General features: G+C 38.9%; 1 protein-coding gene across 4 annotated transcripts in view; it reads left to right on the top strand.

Moving 5' to 3' along the window:
- Nucleotides 1–16,751, top strand: part of GAB1 (GRB2 associated binding protein 1) — a 139,043-nt gene extending 122,292 nt beyond the window's left edge. For all 4 annotated transcript variants that reach the window (XM_089912420.1, XM_022599736.3, XM_022599737.3 and 1 more), the window contains one exon: nucleotides 5–16,751. In XM_089912420.1, coding sequence (XP_089768546.1) covers nucleotides 5–163 — 159 coding nt within the window. In that variant the 3' untranslated portion in view covers nucleotides 164–16,751. The remainder of the gene's footprint in view (nucleotides 1–4) is intronic.
- The last annotated feature ends 841 nt before the right edge of the window (nucleotides 16,752–17,592 follow it).

Raw genomic sequence — 17,592 nt, 5'->3', positions numbered from 1 at the left:
TTAGCAAAAGAGCAGTGGCTCAGGCAGCAGTGTAGCTGACGAGAGAGTGGACTATGTCGTGGTTGACCAACAGAAGACCCTGGCTCTGAAGAGCACCCGTGAAGCCTGGACCGATGGGAGACAGTCCACAGAGTCTGAAACGCCAGCCAAGAATGTGAAGTGAAAATGCCGCTTTAATGTCTCTGAACAAAAGAGGACTGAGCTGTAAGGAGAAATCCTGTTTGACTGAAGATAACTTGACCCTTGTACTCTAGGTAGATCCTCAGCTGAACAGAGTCGAAGTCAGAGGACCTTTCAGACTTAAGCCATTGAGCGTGTAAATGGTGCTTTGTGGTATCTGAACAATTCATCACATGTAAATAATGTGGGAAAATACTGTTGTTTGGTTCCCAGAGAAACATTTGTTTCGTAGTTAACACACTTGTAGTATTACTGTACTTATGCACTTTTTCATTTAAAACATTGGTTTGGGTATTCCCGAATGGACCTTAACGTGATTCTTTTGGGAGTCCTTGTTTTCCTCACACTACTCTTAAGAACGATGCTACGTGAACTAAGCTACTTTCCACTGGGAAACTGCTCTTTCAGCTGCAGGGTAACAACATGACGTGAGAAGTAGATGCACAACATACCTTTCTACCTGAAACTTAACGGGGTAACCGTTAGCTGAAACTACAAAGTAGAGTTGGACTCATCATTCATTGCCTTCCAAAGTGCTAAAGCATCATGTACCTACCGGTGTCAGGACTTCGTTCTCTGGTTCATGGACATTTGGTTCTCAGTGGTGGGACTTTCTTATATTTTGTTAATTACAGTGTTTTGGGCTCATTAAGTGAAGATTCTGCCAGGTGGGATCTCACACCTTGGAAAGAGTGAATAATCACACTGTCAAGTAAGCGTACAACTCACTGATGGCACGTGGTGACGACGTGCTCTCACATTTTCAGCATGTATTAAACGTTACGTTATTTGCAAAGTGTAGATTATATAACTAATCAGGTACGTACCAGGCACTGATGTGCTAATACAATGATCAGGTTTAGACAGTGAGCTTTAGTTGTATTCGTGTTAGTCCTCTAATGCTGGTTTCCAGTTTGGAATTAATGGCACAATTGACATTCACTGTTGGTTATAGCAACATACTGTGATTTTTAATTAGACAGTCATTCAGATTTATTACTCTTAAGAATGAAATTCTGTCTTTTGACACCATAGTGCCCTTTCTATGATTTTTTTTTTAAACTTTCCTTAATATTCTTCTTGGCCTTATCCTATTTAAATCCCTATGCAATTAATATTTTATATCTGCATTTTTTTTAAAAAATAGATGTTATATAAGTGATTCTCATATGTAGCACCTATTGCTTTTCCAGTAAAAGAATTAAGGCTTGTGTGCTGTGATTTATATTCACTGCCCCAATTCAAGAAATATTGGAGCCTTGCTATAATGTGAAATCTTAAAGTCATGGACCTCTTCCAACCAGATTTCTGAAACCACCAGAGGTATCGTGTAATTCTTTCTCACCTATAACATGGTCCTATAGCAAGACCACACATTATCTCTAGTAAGGCTACAATTTATCTGTCTTGGCTTTGCAATGTAATTTAGAAAGCAGGTATAGTTATTGGTTTGATTGGTTTTTAACTAAGTTACATACAATCTCTTATGTACTGATTTGAGACTTACTAACAGTGTTTGGAGGGGGCACAGAGATTGAAGAGCCCACAGCTGAGGCATGTTTCCCTCCATGCAGACCTTTAATGTTACCTGAGTACACAGATGTGCCCTGATTTCTGGCCCCTTGGTCACCGTACCGTGCCTAATCAATGTAATGGGTTTATGTCCCCTCCGTGAGCTAAAAACGTTCATAACAAGAGGAATTGTAGACAAGTAACATTTGATGCTTTTAAATGTTTGCTTCTTTTTAAACAAAAACTAAAACCCAGAACTGAATTTTGAGGTGGATGTTTAAATAAAAAAACATTGTTTGAGTTTGCTGTGAGTAAGCTGTTTTATAGTGAAACCACAAAATAGAGTCGAAAATCATTGAAATGTGCCCCAACTGTCAAAACACATAACGCAGTTGATGTGTGAAGATACCAAATTGTGTTGCATGGAGGATAAACATACTTTGAGATTTAGAACACAACAATAAATATATTGTTAATTCAAAAATAGAAATCTTGGGGGCGTCCCTGGTGGCGCAGTGGTTGAGCGTATGCAGGGGACATGGGTTTGTGCCCTGGTCCGGGAAGATCCCACGTGCCGCGGAGCGGCTGGGCCCGTGAGCCATGGCCGCTGAGCCTGCGCGTCCGGAGCCTGTGCTCCGCAACGGGAGAGGCCACAACAGTGAGAGGCCCGCGAACCGCAAAAAAAAAAAAGAAATCTCGTTTTAAAAGCTACCTATCAGAAGAGTCTAAGGCAATAATGAACTTTTTAGTGTAATTTCTCAATTTTTGCATGTTACCATTTTGAAGACCCGCAGCACTCAAATCTGTAGAAATTTTTCCATTACGCAGAGTAATTTAAGAATTGAAAATTAGGCAGTTTGTTAAACTAAATCACATTAAACATTGCATTAACAAATTAAATGAAAAGACAGTCTCTTATAGAGCGGTATTTCCCAAAGATTTTTTAGCACTAGAACCTCTTTTAAGTAAACTCTTGTGTAAGCCCAATATGTAAAGCCTGGAAAGTCCATTTGATCAGTGTAACTGTATTTTGAGTCCACATTTATGTTTACTTGTCTTAGAACATTACTAAGAATAACATTTCTAAGTAACACAAATGTGAAATTGGGGTTATAGATAGTTGGTGAAACCTTAGCCGCCAGTCTGTTTCTATGCCTTGTTTTATTCACATGCTATCAAGAGAATTTTGCTTCATGCAAATGTAAGTAAGTACAAATAATAATAGGGTTTAAACACACATTTCAGGAGATTCTTTAACTAGAAATAGATAAAGTTGTATTCCCAGGTTTATATAAACGTGAATTATCCTGGTAGTGGAAGTTTATACATAAGCAGACTCCAGTGTGGTAAAATAGTGTATGTAACACATTAGAATGTGCATTTTTACTAAGTTTTTAAACTACACACTTTTATAAAAACAAAATTTGAATCAAACTCTTTAATACCCCTAATTGCCCACAAGAAGCTGAGTTTTGGCCAGGCATGGGTTGAACACCACTGGTTACCTGTGTAACAGTTGTGTTATAAATCACAAGTTTTTTTCTCCCACATTTGACGCTCTCTACCTTTTATTCCTTATGTTGAGAAACTGTACAATTTTATGAAAGTTTGAATACCAGTGCGCAGCTCTGCTTTCAAAACTCAAAATTCAGACTTGAATAATGTAAGCTGTTTAACCCACAGGATGCATCACCTTAGAAAGCTATAAAAGTGGTTTTTATCTACACGCTATACGTTTTCATCTTTATTTTTATCAATACCATATAAGCTACTGTGAGCATTTTAGAGAATTCCGTAAAGGTACTATGAGTGTGTGTATGTATATATAGCATTGTATTTAATCATAGACTAAGTTTAATTTGATATAGAAATACTGCCATACTTGTACATTAATGTCATAAGTCATAATTCCCTCTGGACTCTTTATATTTAATTCATCAGAGGTCGTAATCTTCATAGTCATAAATGCATTCAAACTGGAAATCGAACACCAGTGTTTGTTTTTCTTTTTCTTTTAGTGGGAAGTTGTCTGCTTTCCCCCTTTAGCAAAAACAGTATTTTTTATATTTTGTTAAACTGTTGACTATTTTATGCCTGTACACTATACCATAGGCATAATTCTTAGATATTCCCAAACACTCTTAGTGCCTCCTTATTTGGCCCATTGAAAGTATTGGTGTTAGTATTTCGAATGAATTATCCTTTAAAAATATACTAGCCTTAAACATTTTAGAAACAACAAGGGGGACTGAATCTTTTTATTCCTATCTTTGGGTCATGTGGTAGGTCTTATCCTCCATTGTTAGATAAGCAGTCAGGTCTGTAACAGGATTGACATAACATGACCAAACCAAGTGGATACAGAGAGAGAGGGGGGGCATATCCCAGGATAACAGTTATTGTCAATAACGTCAGCTATATGTAAATCTGTATATAATTTAAAATACCAACAACTATGAGGTGAAAAAGCCATGGTGCAAATGAAATGTTGTAGACATCATGGACTTTGTTCTGATGAAAAATCACTTGTCGGGTTGTTGAGATGATTGGTTTTAATCTGACTAAATATGTTTATATATCACTACAGCTTGAAATAATTTAGTTCATCCTCCATAGACTTATCTTTCTTTAGGATCAGTATAACGCATATTGTGAGTTTCAACAGACTGTTTCGTCACGGGATTAACATAGCTTCTGGCTTCCTTTACTAAAAAGATATGGCTTTGTGTGAGTTCTTGTAACCTAAATCAATTGTTGATAATCATTCCAAATTTCCACAGCAAAATCTTATGTATAAACTTATTTCTCCCCTCTTGCACATCTTCTTTTGTAAAGATCCTATTGTAGATATTTTCTGCTACCAAATAAAACTTTTCAAACAATTTGGTTTCAAGACCTTAAGTAGTCAATTTGGATACTGAAACTGTGACCCAATAAGGACATAAAACTTCTATTTCCAACTCTTCCTTAGAGTCTTTATCTAAATCAAAAACCCAATTCTGCCATTAACTACACTTCCCAGTTCTACTTCTATAGGGTCACTCATTTTCTGCAGTAAAGAGACCCAGTTGCCCTACGCGTATGCGCGTTATTCCTTCATGTAGCCAATGCTACCAGCACTTTGTTGAGTAAAAGGCCAATAAGTAAGGGCCTGTGTGCAACCTTCACCATCAGGAAATACATTCCCAACATGACTTGGGAAATGATAGCTGGCTGGGCTTCTTCATTTCTAGGAAAGTTTTCATACACCTCCAGTGCTTCATAAAACCCCAAGAATTACCATAAGTCACAGCATTTTGCAGCTCTGACTCTGTCATTAGATCATACTTGGGAAGTTTGGGAAGAAAATTAAGTTCCTAAAGTTTATTCCTATAATTCATTAGACAGGACTTTATTACTTTTAATCATGGTTATGTTGGTGATTCACTCGTAGCTCAACATGTCTCTGATTTTGTGTGTGGTGCCCAGAGCATTTGGAGGACTCAGTATGTGGTGGTACAGAAAAGAAAAAGTCACATAAATGTTTTAAAAGCCCACTTTCTCCAATATGGTATCATGATGGTTAATGTCTCAACTTGGCTAGGGTGTGGTGCCCGTGTGTTTGTTCAAACACTAGTGTAGACGTTGCTGTGAAGATACTGTGTAGATGTGATTAACATTACAATCCGTTTAGGTAAAGCCGATCACCCTCCATAGTGTGGATGGGCCTCATCCAATCAGTTGAAGGCCTTTAAAGCAAAAACTGAAGTTTCCCACAGAAGAAGGAATTCTGCCCCAAGACCGTAACATAGAAATCCTGTGTGAATTTCCGGGCTGCCAACCTGCCCTACAGATTTCAAACGTGCCGTCCCCATTTCCATAGATAGATGCACAGCATACATGGATAGATGGATGGATGGACAGATTCCTTCTCTGGGTCTACTCCCTATTCATTGTGGGAGGAGACATACAAGGACATGACTACCAGGAAGTAAGGATCGCTGGCAGCATCTTAAGAGGCTAGCTATCACAAAGGCAGAGTTGAGTGTTAAGAGATGACACTAAAGATGGAGGGCCTTAAGGACCAAGGAGCTCAAGTGTATTGAGAATTAAGAACTTTAAAATGTCAGAAGACAAATCCTGGAAAGAGTAGGCCACAGGAAGTCAGGAGATAGTGCTGAACCTGGGTCTATGAGTTTAGCTCTGAGTCCTTATAAATTACAAAGCTATGCAACAGTTAATTGAGACACTGTTTTATAGTTACTCTTAGTTAATCCTCGTAATACTGTGAAGTAGGTAATGTTATTCTCTCCAACCTTCAAGTTCCAACTTAAACAGTTCCACAAGGCTTTCCCTCAACTACCCCACCCAGAGGTGCTAGCTCCTTCCTCTAAAAGTCACAAAATTGGCAAGTCTCTTCTGTTTTTCACTTTGGGCTTTTGTGATGGTATATTAATTTGCTAGGGCTACAATCACAAAGCACCACAGACTGGGTGGCTTAAATAACAGATTTATGTTTTCACAGTTCTGGAGGCTAGAAGCTAGAGGTCAAGGTGTAGGCTGGTTTAATTTCTTCTGAAGCCTCTTTCCTCGGTTGGTAGATGGTCGCCTTCTCACTTTACCCTCACTTGGCCTTTTCTCTGGACATGGGAATCCTGGTGGCACATTCTCTTCTTATAAGGACAGCAGCCATATTGAATGAGACCCTCACCTTTATGACCCATTTAACCTTAATTTGCTCTTTAAAGGCCCCATCTCCAAAAGCAGTCATATTCTGAGGTACGGGGGGGTTGGGTCTTCAACATGAATTTTGGGTGGAACAATTCAGTCCATAATAGATGGCTGTGTTTAGCTCATCTACCTAGCTATATGCACCTTAGAATAAAAACTTATCTGTCTTATCTGTCATTATATCAGTCACAGCCCTGGCAGGAAAAGATGGCACATTCAAAGGAGTAATTGAAGAGAGTTGAATGAAGAAACTGTTGCAAATCTGTAGATTGGGTGAAGGGAACAAACAAGGGGTGGTTAAAAACCACTAGCAACAGTAAGAAGCCATCAGCACTTTTGGAACTAAGGAGGGAAATGGTGCTGTTACTGACACCCAGCAAGAGCTGTCCACCAGCAGACATTTCAGCCTTAGGTAAAAGGACGCAACCACTACCAATTGCAGACCAGCAGGGAGGGAGTCAGGTTACCCCTCCTATGACTTGCCATTGGCTAAAGACAACCAGCAGCCAGAAATAACCCAAGAGATGTAATATCAATACATGGAGGTCATCTTCTCAGGGCACATGGCAAGGCGGAGAAGGCAAGAGGGCAGGTCAGACAGAGCAAACAGAGAAAATCCTTCACAATCGTCATATTTATTACCGTGTCAAACCATCAAAGAAATAAGGGGTCTGTGGAAGATTGGCTTGCTTAACAGCTGATCCAAACTCTTTCTAGAGTGCCATCGTGTACTTCAGAAGCTGTAAGGATAAAAACTACATTTCCCAGACTTCCTTGCAGCTAGGGCCTGGCCCATCCTCCACTTTCCACCAGTCACATTCAAAGTCAGAAACAGTTCAGTGGAGCGGGAGGCGGAACTCTGCGAAGCATCAGTATTGTTAAATCAAGCCGTTCACTTTTAGTAGATGAAGCGATGGTTCCTGATCCTTGGTCGACAGCTAAGATGGCATATTCTTGGAGCCCACGTCTGTGGTGGCAGCTTCCTGCACCGTCATGGCGCCATGGGCACGTGATCCTGGATTCAGCCACTAGTGAGGTGATTTCTTGAACCCAGATTCCTGATTGTTTCCATGTCTGGCTCTTCTGTGGCATTGTTCTGAGAATCATTCCTAAAGGCCTATACACCTATTAGTGATTGTTAACTCTATAGTAAATTTCTTTTGGTTTAAAATTGCTAGAGTGGCTTACCCCTGTTGAAAACTGACACGGGCCAGTTTTCCTGCCTCTTGGACTCTGGAATATATTTTTTTCTTATTGTCATATTGCAAAACTGTATAACTAAAGAAAATTGGGGGATGGTGGGAGAGGAGGGGAAAAACACTTGCAATCTGTGTTACTTCCCTTTCTTTGCCTGCAAATGTGCAGATGGATTCTGCTTTTCGCATTTACTGCTGTCATAAATATCTTCCCAGGTGTTAAGCATCTATCTGAATTGTTATTTTAAAGACTGAATAATATCCCTTCAAATATTTTAAAATACTCAATGATATCCAATTTGGATACAGGTGTGGGGAAGGGAACACTGGCATATACAGTAAGTCCCCTACATACGAATGAGTTCCGTTCCGAGAGTGCATCTGTAAGTCCAATTTGTTCATAAGTCCAACAAAGTTAGCCTAGGTACCCAACTAACACAATCGGCTATGTAGTACTGTACTGTAATAGGTTTATAATACTTTTCACACAAATAATACATAAAAAACAAACACAAAAAATAAACATTTTTAATCTTACAGTACAGTACCTTGAAAAGTACAGCAGTACGTGGGACTTCCCTGGTGGTCCAGTGGTCAAGACTCCGCACTTCCACTGCAGGGGGCACGGGTTCGATCCCTGGTCAGGCAATGAAGAACCCACATGCTGCGTGGTGCAGACAAAAAATAATAAAAAATTTATAAAAAGAAGAGTACAGTAGTACAATACCACAGCTGGCATACAGGGGCTGACATCAAGTAAACAGGCAAGAAGAGTTACTGACTGGAGGAGGGAGAGGAGGTGGGAGAGGGTAGAGGTGAAGGATCGTCAGCAATAGGAGATGGAGGGCAAGCTGCAATTTCACTCACGCCTGACGATGATGGAACGCACGTTGGAATCTTTGAAAGTTTGCAACTTGAAGGTTCGTACGTAGGGGACTTACTATACTACCACTGGGAGCAAAAAGTGGTACAACATTTTTTTTAATATATTTATTCCGTAACTGTTTATTGAGAATCTACATCATGCCAAGTACTGTGCAAGGCTGAGTATTCAGAGATGAACAGACCCAGTCTTGTTCTCCATAATTCACAGCCTAGTGGTACAACTCTTTTTAAAGAGCAGTTTATTATTACAATTTTAATGTCTTGAAACTATACTTAACCATTAACCAAGCAACTGAATTTTAAGGAATTAACCCTAAAGAATTAATCAAATGTATGCACAATAATTTAAATTTATCTCCAAGGAGTTGGAAGTGTATTCAACAATGGAGGGTTGGTTAAATTGTGCATACATATGTATATAACCATTTATAATATAGAACAATAATTTTCAAGTGTGTTCCTCTAGCAAGAGAGACCTCTGAAACAAAAGGGAGGCCAAGTTTGGGAGGTCCAATGCCCTTTCACCTTGCTTTACTTAGGGTGTCTCTACTTCTTCTGTTTCCACATTGGAAGATAAGTGTAAGATTTTACTTGAAAGATAGGTTCTGCTAGTGGAAAACATCCTAACTGTTGTAATAAAAGTACATTTAATGTCATGAATGGTTTTTCCAAGATATACTGCTGTGTAAAAATTAAGACTATATAACTAAACATAGTATAATCCTATGTTTGTATGTAACTAATAGCACTAAAACAGCAGGATATCACTACAGATATTACAGACATTAAAATGATTAAAAAGATATTATGGACAACCTTAGGCAAATAAATTTGAAAATTTTATAAAATGAAAAAATGGCTATTATAAAAAACTTACTACAACTGAGAAAAGAAAAGAAAATTTGAATAGTCCTATGTCACCTAAAATGAATTTTATAATTAAAAGCCTTTTTTACAAAGAGAATTCTGGGCTCAGACAAAATCTCCAATAAATATTACCAAACTTTTAAGAAAGAAATCATGCGAATCCTACAGGAGCTCAGGAATGCAAGGTAATACACCACATCAGTAAATTAAAGGGGAAAATATTATACAATCATTTCAATTAATGCAGAAAACTGGTTGATAGATTTCAACATCTATGTATGGTTTAAAAAACAAAATTCTTATCAACATGAAGTAAAAAACGAAACGTGTTACAAAGACAAGAATATCTATTTTAAAAATCCATCAGCAAACATCACACTTCATGGTTGTACTGGACTACTGTATTCTTCTTGTTATAAATTTTTTATTATTTTTTGTCTGCAGCATGTGGGTTCTTCATTGCCTGACCAGGGATCGAACCCGTGCCCCCTGCAGTGGAAGTGCGGAGTCTTGACCACTGGACCACCAGGGAAGTCCCATGTACTGCTGTACTTTTCAAGGTACTGTACTGTAAGATTAAAAATGTTTATTTTTTGTGTTTGTTTTTTATGTATTATTTGTGTGAAAAGTATTATAAACCTATTACAGTACAGTACTACATAGCTGATTGTGTTAGTTGGGTACCTAGGCTAACTTTGTTGGACTTATGAACAAATTGGACTTACAAATGCACTCTCGGTTAACTATAAAATTGTCAACATGGCACAATGGCCTCTTGGTGGTATAGAGCGCAACTGCGAATGCTTCTGGATCATTGTCTGCACAATCCCACCCTGTGAGGAAGTTATACTATAATAAACTGATCTATTGATTATATGGAGCTGCCTGCCTCAGTTTTTGGTCTCAAGATGGCTTCTCAGTTTGGTGGGTACTTTTCTTTCCCTCTGTCCTCCAACACCTAACAACCACAATACCATATGTAAACCTTGATTGGGGGTAAAAAGCTGTATAAGACAATTTAGGCATAAATAGAAAATTGTAAATGGGCTAGATAATAAACAATATTGAAGAATTACTCATTCTCAGGTGTAATAACAGTATTATGGTACTGTAGTTGAATAGCCTTCATCAAATGGATGCATGTTGAAATATTTAGGGTTAGAGCATCTGAAAAAATTGCTCACAATACATGTATATGTAGAGAAACAGATTTAAATAAAGCAAAATATTAATAATTGTTGTCAAGGTAGTGAGTACTTATTGTAATATTCTTTCAACCTTTCTATTGAGTTTGATATTAGAAAATTGAAAAATAATTGAACAGATAATTGATCTTTCCTATAGAAAGAGAGAAAGAAGAAAGAGAAAAAAAGAGAGAAAGAAGAGAGAAAGGAAGGAAGGAATGAAGGAAAGAGAGAGAGAAAGAAAGAAAGAAAAAGAAAAAGAAAAACAAAGAGACAGAAAGAAAGAAGGAAAGAGAGAGAAAGAAAGAAGGGGAAAGAGGGGAAGGGAGGGAAAGAGTAAGGAAGAAAGGAAGGAAAGAAGGAAGAAGAAATAGAAAACAGAATGGTAAGAATAAATAATATACAGGAAATCCTTGAGTTCATCAGAACATGTTTTTTAAAAGCTATTAGTGTGAATTGGCACTCATTCTAAAAAACATTTAAAATAACGTCTATATATTTGCATATATTCTTCACATCACTTTTATCAAATTAATATTTCAATCTAAATAAGAGCACAGTGTTTCCCTGGTGGCACAGTGGTTAAGAATCTGCCTGCCAATGCAGGGGACACGGACCAGTTCGAGCCCTGGTCCAGGAAGATCCCACATGCCGCGGAGCACTAAGCCCATGCACCACAACTACTGAGCCTTCACTCTAGAGCCCGCAAGCCACAACTACTGAGCCCGCGAGCCACAACTACTGAAGCCCACGTGCCTAGGGCCTGTGCTCCGTGACAAGAGAAGCCACCTCAATGAGAAACCCATGCACCACAACGAAGAGTAGCCCCTGCTCGCCACAACTAGAGAAAGCTCGTGTGCAGCAATAAAGACCCAATGCAGCCAAAAATAAATAAATAGAATAAATTTATTAAAAAATAAATAAGAGCACAAAATAATCTTCCTTATGAAGTCTTTTGTCTATATATTTTGAATAAATAATACAATGACATAGTTCAAAACACAAAAAGTATCCCTTTCACATTGTTTTTCCAGATGTGCACTGATAAGCAAATTCATATGTATTAATGCAACTTATAAATTTCAGCTGTTCTTAATTATACTTTTGGTTTTTCCCCGAGATTATATATGCATATTCCCAGCAGCTATGAACTTTTGTTGTTTGGTGGACATCGCCCCCTTGTGCATAAAACCGAATCTACAAGGAAAGTCCTAAAGTCCTGACAAAAAGTGAAATAAACTTATATGACTGTTCTTTCACAGAATTACAACTGTAAAAGTTTCTTGAAGCTATAGCTTCAATTACTCAGTTCTGACCAGCCCCCAAATATTCACCCTTTTCTTTAAACCCTCATTGAAATTGTCCCTACACTTGCCTTAGTGATCTCATACGTATTTTGTGAGTTTTGGTCTCCAAAGAAATCTCACATCCATATTTTGTTTAATTAGAACAGGAGTTACTGCCCTTCTTTTCTATTGAGATATAATTCACATACCATACAATTCACATTTAAAGTGTACAACTCAATGGTCTTTAGTATATTCAGAGTTGTGCAACCATCATCACAATTTATCTTAGAACATTTTCATCACTCCAAAGAGAAACTTCCTACCTGTTAGTGGTCACTACCCATTTCCCCAACCCTACTTGCAGCCCTAGGCAACCTCTAATCTATTTTGCCTCTGTAGATTTCCATTTTCTAGACATTTAATATAAATGGAATCATACAATATGCTGTGTGGTCTTTTGTGAATTTCTTCTTTCACTTGGCTTAATGTGTACAAGGTTCACCCATGTTGCAGCATGTATCAGCACTTCATTCCTTTTTATAGCTGAATAATGTTCCATTGCAGGGATGCACCACATTTAATTATCCATTCATCAGCTGATGGGCATTTGGATTGTTTCCACTCTTTGGCTGTTATTAATAACACTGCTACCAACATTCAATTGTCCTCATTCTACAGTTGCAAAGATGGAAACCTTCTGAGCTGAGATGATCCCTCAAAGGCTTACAATAGGAGGAAACAATTGTCTTCTTTGCCCATTGCCGACTTCTCTTTGCCCATTGCCAACACCACTCCAACCACAGTATCAGTCACCACACCTGAGGGCTCCTCTCATCCGCAGTCTCCCCAACCTTCCCCGAATTCCTGTCACTATCATCTCCAGTTTTTTAACCTCCAAATGATCATCCCATCAGCTACCACCGTCTCCCCCCCTCTCCCTTTGCCAAGCCTTTCCTCTGGTTCTCTGAAAAACCTTATCTCCACTTCATGCCCAATTTGCCTTAATGGAATGTCGGCTCCCCTGAGGAGACCACGTGGAACTATCTCCCGGCCCTGGGAGCAGGAAATGGGTTCCCTTCCTGTCCAGCACTGCTCCCTCCTCCTCCCAAATCCCTAGCAATTTGGCTTAAGACGCCACTCTTCTTGTTGCTATAATCTAGTGACTCGTGGTCACCCCTTCTCCTTCAGTGGTCACTCCCTCTTGCCTCACCCCCACTCCACCCCATAGATCACTGTCTGCTCTTTCCTATTTTTTTTTTCAGTGCTCTGGGCGACTTTAATATCCTCCTGAGCGGTGCATACAGAACACCAGCCCCTCTCAGCTCCTTGAACTCTAATGACCTTTTCCTCCACCTCCTTCAGCCATCCACCACCAAGTTTCCACCCTACATCTTACGGAATCAGACCAGTTCACCAAACGAACAGTTCACAGAACTGACTTAATTCTCCTTACTATTAGTAAAGTTTACAATCATATCCCCATATCGGATGGGGCAGATTGAACAGCTTTTGATGATTTCCTGTGACATTTTAGTTAGATAGTTTTACTCAGCTTTTAAGGAATGTGTGGTTCAAGTCTGCTCTAACTCCCTGTTTTTGTAGCTGAAGAAAGATGGAGAAGAGAGGAGAGGGAGACAAGTTGGAGAGGGGGCTGGGCAGCACGTGGTTGGTCAGACTGATGGCCAGGGCGGTGGGAGAGACCTCCTCAGGAAGAGAAATGTGTTACTGACACCCTCATACTATCAATGCATGTTTTGTGATATATTTTGATTGTAAAGAATTCTTATTAACACATTTTTATAACCCTCAGTCTTTTTTCTCTACCCATATAATAAATGTCCCTCTTTCTTAAGTCCATTCTCTTCTCTTCTGCTCCTGCCTTCATTTAATCCTGTGTCTTTTCTCACCTGGATCACTGCTGGGGATCACCTGGCCCCTCTCAGCTCTATTTAGGGCTCCACTCAAGCCTCTCAGGTGCCTTTTGTTTACGTCTGTTTTGTATTGGAGCATAGTTGGTGTACAATATGGTGTACAACATAGTGATTCATAATGTTTGAAGGTTATATTCCATTTATAGTTATTATAAAATATTGGCTATATTCCCACCACCCAAGGCCTGCCTCAGAGTCTGGGATTTAGCCGACATGGGGGAAGACAGGAGATACACCTAAATATGCATTCTGAGGCTGCCAGAGCTGCCTATAGGTTAGTCCAAGCACTTAGGAAACCTGGTATTTGCTAATGCTCAGCATTCCTTAAAATCCAGGATGTACTTTTCCAAGACCTATTCAACAGTAGGTCTTGGCAGAATAGACATTAGGTGTGATTAATTGGATAGATTGTGTGCCATTTATGAGATGAGATGCCCTTGAGGTTTGGAGACAAAGTTCTGTATTGCCATGTTAAGTCTGAGATAGGGTTCTAAACATTCTCAAAGCAAAGACAAATAGGCTGTTGAATGTGACAAAATTTCAGAGAGAGCACAAGGATCAGGATATATGTCCGGGAGTCCTCACAGTATAGCTATATAGAGAGTCCTGGAAATGGATGAGGTCACCCAGGGAGAATGTGCAGTTAGAAAAGAGAATTGGTCTCATGACTAAGCTCAACATGTAGAGATCAAGCAGAGGACAAGGAGTCTGCAAAGGGGACTGAGAAAGAACAGGTAGTCACGCAGGAGGGAAACCAGAAGTGTGTGGTCTTAAGACAGAAGAGTATTTCAGGAAAAAGGCAGTGGTCAAAAGTGTGAAATCCTACTGGGAGGTAAAGTGAGAACTATAAGTCTCTCATGTTTGGAAATTAATCAACTGGAAAAATCAAAAGGGAAATTAGAAAATATTTGAACTAAATGGTAATAAAGATATGACAGTCCAAAATCAATGATCCAAGTATTCATCTCTATAAATTACAAAGAAACCCCCAAAAAATTCAAACATGAGAGACTTATAGTAATTTTTTAGTTACTGATTTCTAGCTCAATCACCCTATAGTCAGAGAAAATACTTTGATTTAAAGTATTTGAAATTTGTCAACACTTGCTTTCTGACTCAGCATAGCCTCAAATTTGGCAAATGTTCTATCTGTTCTTGAAAAGAATGAATTTCTACAGTTGGTAGGTGCAATTTTCTACATATATTAATTAGGCCAAGTTTGTTAATCATATCAATCTTACATCTATCCATACTGATTTTTTTTTAGCTCCTTGTATCAGTTTCTAAGAAAGGAATCTGAAATTTCCCACTTGATAGATTTCTCTAATTCTTCTTATAACTTTGTAAAATTTTGCTCTGAATATTTTGAGGCTTTGCCATTAGATGCCTATGAACTTAGAATTTTTATATTTTCTTGGTAAATTGACCCTTTTATCATTAGGAAGCATTCCTTTTTATTTCTAGTAATGCTTCTTGTTATTATAACTATACCAATTTTCTTTTGGTTAGTATTTGCAAGGAGTATCTTTTTCTATCTCTTTCCTTTGAACCTTTGAGAATACTTACATTTAAAGTGTATCTCTTGTAAGTGTCATTTAGACTAGTTATGTTGTGTTATCCAGTCTGACAATTTTTTTTTCTAATTGGAATATTTAGTCCCTTTCTTGATATCTGCCTTGGAGCCGAGCTGACATGTCCCTGGGGAGGTGCCTGGCTTTGAGAATTACTCTTCTGAACCTGTGTATTCTTTCTCCTCATTCCTGTGCTTGACTTTTTCCCTCACCAAAGAGCTGGGCACACAGATCCTGTTGCATTAGTTCTTTAATTATGTGGTGTGGAGCTGGGACAATGGGCCCTACAGCGTGCTTGGAGCTCTGCTTCCCAGCGGGGCGGCATAAGCTTGCTCCAGATGCCCATTCCTCTGCCAGATTCCTAACAACAGAACTCATAATACCTTGTTGAGGAGCTAAAAGGAGGTTTTCCTCTTTAATACTAGTCATTTAACATCCTCCCATCTTTCACTGAAGAAATGACAAGGGATAGTCCCAAATTCCAAACCCCTTTTTTCCCCTCTCTAAGACCACAGAAGCCACAGACATGGGCAAGCTCACAAGCTAAATAAGCTATTTTTCTTTTTTTTAATCTCCTCCAAGACTTGGTGGTTCCCAGGCATGTGCTTAGCTCCTACGTAGCCTAGGAAAGTAATCCTTACTTAAAGTCATGTATGAAATAGAAAGTAAATTATTTTGTTTAGTATCAATAAAACTTTATTTCAGTATACTGAAGAACTCTGGCTCACCCTGGGAATGGAGAAAACTTGTAATTATAAATGCATTTTAGCCAAACATTTACCCTTTTCTGGGCAGACAACATGTAGATATTTATATAGACAGCAGAAATTTTAGAAAGAAACTGATTTGGGGGCACTTGGGAAGTACCGATTTTGTGTCCTGATGACGTCCTTTTGTTTTTCATTGAAGGGCACCTGCTCCATGCAGAAAACCATTTTTGAGTCTCTGTCTCTAAATAACTTTTTTCTCTTGGTCTCAATTAGCTACGAAAAATCATATTCTCAAGGCCAGAATTGTGCACAGGAGAAAAATTAAACACTGTATTATTGAATGTGGTTTAGTGGTGTGTAGTAGGGGCTCAGAATAACAGTGGCTTGCACAACAGAAGTTCATTTCTTCCTCAAGTAAATTGCACTCATCCTTCACTTACATGGTTGCACGGGAGGATGGGAAATGCCTTCTTTACTCAGCATGGCCACGTGTCCAGCTAAAATGAAAGCGCTGGATAATGGTAGTTAAAGAACAACTCTTAGTCTGTCATCATCACACACTTTAAAATACTTTCTTGGAATTCCCTGGCGGTCCAGTGGTTAGGACTCTGCGCTTCCACTGCAGGGGGAGTGGGTTCCATACCTGATCGGGGAACTAAGATCCCGCATGCTGCGTGGCACAGCTAAAAAAAAAAACACAAAAAAACAAAAAAGACTTTCTCAGGTAACAGCAATATAGGAACTAATGGAGGCACTAACCTTTTGGGTTTTCTTTAGAATTAACCTTCTTCCTCAGTTGTGTTTATATATGTGTATATGTACATGTTGTGTGTAGTGCTTACCTAACTTTTTTCTGCGGAGAACCTCATTGCATGCATATATAGTGAGATGGTCTAAACAGCATTTTATCAGCATTATCCTTATAGAAGCAAACTATTATCAACAGAGTTCAGATAAACTGGATGACTTCTGTTTCCTCTTGAGAGGCTGAATACACAAACTGATCATAGATGACAATGGAACTCTGACCCACAACCTGTGTAGCAACCAGCCTGAGAAGCTAAACCACAAAAGCCTCTACGGCAATCTGCCCAGAATGATCAGGACTTGGTCAGTGACTGCCAACGTCTCTATTTTTTGCCTCAAACTCAGGACCAACCAGAGAAGACCAAATGTGCTCTTCAAACCGATCACGTATACAAGATGGCCTGCTTCTGGTTAGTTCACATCTGGCTTTTCCATGCCCACAATCCGTAATCAGAGCATACCACTCTAAGGTTTTTCTACTCTGCCTAGAACAAGTGATGATCACTTTGTTTGTTCTCATTTGGGTGGTCTTCATTCATTTCCACACTCATAATAAGCTACCAGTCTCGAGCTATGGGTTTCATCTTTTACTCCAATGCAATTTGGTCTAATTAATCTGCTGTATCATACGTCGGCTGTACAGTGCTGTGCAAACCACTTTACCTTCTGTGTCTGTTTCTCTTTCTGCAAAATGGGGACAAATATTACCAATTTCACAAGAGCTAATGTGAAGGCCAAATAAGTTAACAC

This window comes from Delphinapterus leucas, chromosome 5 (assembly GCF_059928025.1).
Source record: "Delphinapterus leucas isolate spDelLeu-1000000601 "Yukka" chromosome 5, BTC_Dleu_Yukka2, whole genome shotgun sequence".
NCBI lineage: Eukaryota > Metazoa > Chordata > Mammalia > Artiodactyla > Monodontidae > Delphinapterus > Delphinapterus leucas.
The sequence above is the reverse complement of the archived record's forward strand: the minus strand, read 5'-3'. Positions and strand labels throughout refer to the sequence as shown.